The sequence below is a fragment of the Austrofundulus limnaeus genome, unplaced genomic scaffold (genome assembly GCF_001266775.1).
Source record: "Austrofundulus limnaeus strain Quisiro unplaced genomic scaffold, Austrofundulus_limnaeus-1.0 Scaffold36, whole genome shotgun sequence".
Classification (NCBI taxonomy): domain Eukaryota; kingdom Metazoa; phylum Chordata; class Actinopteri; order Cyprinodontiformes; family Rivulidae; genus Austrofundulus; species Austrofundulus limnaeus.
In genome coordinates, this window is record NW_013952438.1 from 1,077,068 (window position 1) to 1,081,699 (window position 4,632).

The window sequence follows — 4,632 nt, forward strand, 5'->3', positions numbered from 1 at the left end:
TATATATATACTTGTTCAGCAGAACAGCCTGAGGAAGCTGCTCTGTTCAGAGCTGCTATAGCAGGTGATGCCCTTATTTGGTACTGGCCCAGATCACGTGATCACAAAATGGTGGAAGCTGTGAGCTGTTTTTAAGCTGAGCATCTCCATCGAGAGGCTTGAAGCAGGAAACAAGGCAGTACATTCATGCTCTGAGACGCAGAGGAGCAGAGATTCCTGAGCCCCAGCAGCGGTGAGTAGACTGTTTTTATTCAGAGATGATAAGAGGAGGAGAAAGGGATATATGTTCTGGGTTTTTTTCCCCTTCTTCCTTCTCTCTCACAGCCAGCAGACAGGAAGCAAGCATATGAGGGAGGGGCTGGCTGTCATCAGCACTGTGGTCCTGTGCTGTGATGTGGAAGTAGAGCTGTAGCAGCTCAGCATCCTTCATGAAGGCTGTACACAAGATGCCATTTTTATTAGATTCCACAGTTCAGATCCGTGTTCCAGTGGTTTAATGTGTATGTGTGTGTGTGTGTGTGTGTGTGTGTGTGTGTGTGTGTGTGTGTGTGTGTGTGTGTGTGTGCGTGTGCACTCATAATAATCAACACAGACTAATCATCATTACAGTCTGGTTACCAGCGCAAGAATCACAGAAACATTAAGCATTTCTGTTTCCTCTGCTAATGTGATCACATCTCCAGTCTGCTGCAGAAAGCCCAGTGAGGAGGAACAAGGACGTTTTCTTTTTTTCTCTCATGCGAATGAGCACTCGTCACATGACTCAGTGAATTTGCATCTCTGCCCAATCTGTGGCCAGGCAAGCGTGCCGGCTTTTGTTTTGAATCAGCAGTAAGCAGCCAGTGAGGGGGGAGGGGGGGAGACAAGCTTGTCATGATGTAACAAGTCCCCCCCGCCACCTCTCCCCAACCACACACACACGGCTCCATTCTCCATGCACCACTCAGCGTGTCACCTCCCTCTTCTCCTTTTTTCAAACAGAAGAGGAGCGAAAATGACCTTTTCACCTCAATCTCTCTTATTTTCTCCATCTACCTCCCACCTCCGCTTGGCTTGTTCCTCCCCGTTTCTCCGTTCAAAATGGAAGTCTATTTTATTTTACTGCTCAAATCAATACACAAATTAAGACGTGCCTGTGTCTCCAGGCTGAGTGAGGTGGTGGGTTGTCTTGTAGTTATGCTTTCTAATACGGGCCAGGCTGATAGAGGATTTGTGGCACTGCTGACATTGATATTGACAAGTAAAGCTAAGCTATTACTTTTAAAATAAACTCCTAATGCCAATGAATCCTGAGTAGTTGCGCAATAAATTAGCCCGACAGCCATGAAAACAGAAATAATGCCATTTCTATTGATCTGTCAAAGACACAGTATTTGCATTAAAAAGTGACATCATGTTTAGTTGCACACACGATAGGATCATCAGGAAAGACTTGATTGACTAATAATTTACAGTAGGTTTTTATCAAAAGTGCAATTTGTTGTTGCTCCCAGTCACAGCAAGGTTTTTGCCTGTGTGTGTGTGTTTGTTGTTAGCAAAACATCTGAACCAGAAACATATTTTTATAAAATCCTTATAATCGTTGGATGTACTTCTACGTACCTCAAGATGTCCTCATCAACATTATCAAACACTAAAATGGCTTTAATGCCACCACTTTTACAGATATCAGGCTGAAACTTGGTGAGAGTTCTCCCTAACAAACTATGAATAATAATTTGCTAAATTGCTAAATTTGCTAAATTGCAAAATATTTGCTTTTGAAACTTTGCCTTGACTATTACAGTCAACTCTTCCTGATTGTTAGCAAAATATCTATTGAGCCATTAAACAGATTTGAATGAAACAAATAATTAAGAGTAATTTTAAAGAGCAGTTTTTAAGGGGCAATATTATGTGTTTCTCAGGCAGATATTTAAATACTATACCATAATAAAGTATCTATGTCAACTTTAGCTGTTATTAAAATGCTGTTTTATGTTTAAATAGAAAATAAACTTATCTTCTCATCACTTCCTCTTCTGAACACCTTGAAATTGGCCTCTGTCTCTCTAAGAACCAAGAACCACCTTCCGCTTCTGTCCCGCCCATTTCAGTGCGGGGTGAGGGGTGGGGGGTGGGGAGGGGGTTGGCGCTATGATGCAGTTTACTTGGCGTCTGAAAATACATTTCCTCAAAGGTATTTTTAATCTGAAAAGAGCTTCACTGAGTGAGAACTAATGTTAGGAACTCTGCAGACAGTTTCAGTTTCACTTTCAGTTTCACCCGAGAGGCTGCAGGAGTCATGGGCGGGGTGTGTGGGGAGTGGGGGGGCGGGGGGCGCTCTGCCAAGAGGAAGTTCGGCCTAAAGACACGTCCCAGGGACGTTTCTGGTCCCAAAAGGCGTTTCTGGTCCCCACCAGTCGTTTTGCTCCTCAGCATGGCTGCCTAAAAACACTGCAGTATTTCTCAAACATGTATGAATGAGTCAGAGCAAGGCTTTGGGCATGTTTTTTATGAGAGTATAACATTATAACAAGATATAAAACTCAAAAAGTTGATTTTACATGATATTGCCCCTTTAAAGATAGTAAACTAAAGTGTAATGGACGGATATTTCACAAGACACTCTGAACTCAGATCACGTGAAATCTCATCCCATTTTCCCGTTTTGATCCAAGCAGACATAACTCCACCAATTTTCAACATTAGATGATTTTAGTTCAGAACTTTTATGACAGAAATGCTGTCACTTTATTTAAGAAATGACGTACTCCTACATGGCCCTGCTTTGTTTATTTTAATAAAATTGGTATTGGTTGTTTTAAACTGAGGAGTCCAGTTACCCTGAGGAGAAACTGCTTGTATTTGTGACCTTGTTCTTTCAGTCACCAACCAGAATGTGTAACTACAGGTATGAACAGAGATTGAGTAGATTGTAAACAGAGAGCTTTGTCTTGCAGCTCAGCTCTCTTTTCACCACAATGGGCCAGTACGCAATACTGCCGAATTTGCGCCAGTCCATCTGTTGATCTCGTGAAGTGGCTCAGTCACCATTTACTGACCGTGGACCAAGGTCTCGGATTTGGAGTTGCTGATCTTCATATCTGCTGCATCACACTAGCACACACACAACCACTCCAGTGAGGGCTGGACACTAACAGGACCACATCATCTGCAAATAGCAGAGTCAGAATCCTGAGGTCACAGAGCAAGACACCATACTCATGATTGGGAAACACGTTGAAATCCCTTTTCTATGTTCACAAAACATATAGACTAGTTGGACAAACTCCAGTGCCCCATCAAGGACCCTAGAAGGAGTAAAGAGCTGGTCCAGTGTTCCAAGCCTGGTCCAGGATCTGCAGTATTCCTCCACCTGAGGTTCAGCCATTGAGAGTAGCTTCTTCTCCAGCACATCTGAATCATCTGAGCCTATTCAATCCAATCTGGTCCAACTAAGTTCAGCATAGATTCAAGAATTTAATGTTTCCACTGAATAAAACAAGTCTAGTGAGAAGTCATTACAGGTGACAAAATATGATGTTTTTTCTTCAACATCCAACAGGTCCTCCTGGGGTTGGACTTTGCATCAGAGAGTAAAATGAGTTCAGAGGGAGATGACAGCAGACCAGGTAAGTGTGAGTCAAATATTAAAAACAATCTACATCTTACTTTTTGCACTTCAAAATATTTGCATTTGTGCACTGCCACCCCGCACCCCCACCACACCCGCCAAACTCCTCCCCCACAGTCCCGCCTACTTCTCTACCCTTGCAAGGAGGTTCCTCTCAGAGGAAAAAGCTTTCTGCCCCTCGCATCAGCTTGTCACTGGACCAGAGCGAGGACGACTTGGGGGAAACACCTGATGACCTCGACATCAATGTAGATGATCTTGATACTCCAGATGAGGGAGATTACCTTGACTACACAGACCATGAAATGGACTGGGAAGGTGAGTCAAAACAAACAAAGAAGTCAAGTTCCTTAATAAATTACGGGAAAATGACTGATGGGCATACTTATGAGGCACACATGGGAGAAAACAGTGTGTAAAATCACTGGTGGTGGGACTGGGGGTCCTGCCCCAGAAAATTTTGAACAAATTAGATGCCATTTCCTGCATTCTGGTGTATTTTAACAGGTTGTTAAACAGAATTTTACACAAGTAAACACTTGGTGTGAGTATTCTTAAGGTCAAGTGGAGGGTTCTCAGACATTGGGGGTCTGGGGACCCCATACAAGAGTGAAAAATTCCAGGGACCCCCTCACAAAATCCATGCAGTTTTAAAAATATACTGCCCTTAAAAATATATACAGTATATACACAGTATATACATACATACATACATACATACATTCATAAATGCATACATACACTGCTCAAAAAAATAAAAGGAACACTTAAACAACGCACGCTAAGTCCAAGTAAATCAAACTTTTGTGAAGCACATTCAGCTCTGTACAGAACAAAGTACTCAATGCGAATATTTCATTGATTAAGATTGGGAGTTAGCGTGCGTTGTTTAAGTGTTCTTTATTTTTTTGAGCAGTGTACATACATTCATACATACTTTAAATAAAAAATTTTCCTTTTTGAATTTTATTGGTGCACTTTAAGTGTATTTATTTATTAGTCAATTTATATATGTC

General features: G+C 41.9%; 1 protein-coding gene across 1 annotated transcript in view; it reads left to right on the plus strand.

The window, feature by feature from the left end:
- Window positions 1–93: 93 nt before the first annotated feature.
- prune2 (prune homolog 2 with BCH domain) overlaps window positions 94–4,632 on the plus strand; it is a gene marked incomplete in the record, with an annotated part of 19,189 nt that continues 14,650 nt past the window's right edge. Inside the window, 3 exon segments of the mRNA XM_014006514.1 lie at window positions 94–232; window positions 3,548–3,614; window positions 3,734–3,934. Coding sequence (XP_013861968.1) covers window positions 3,584–3,614; window positions 3,734–3,934 — 232 coding nt within the window.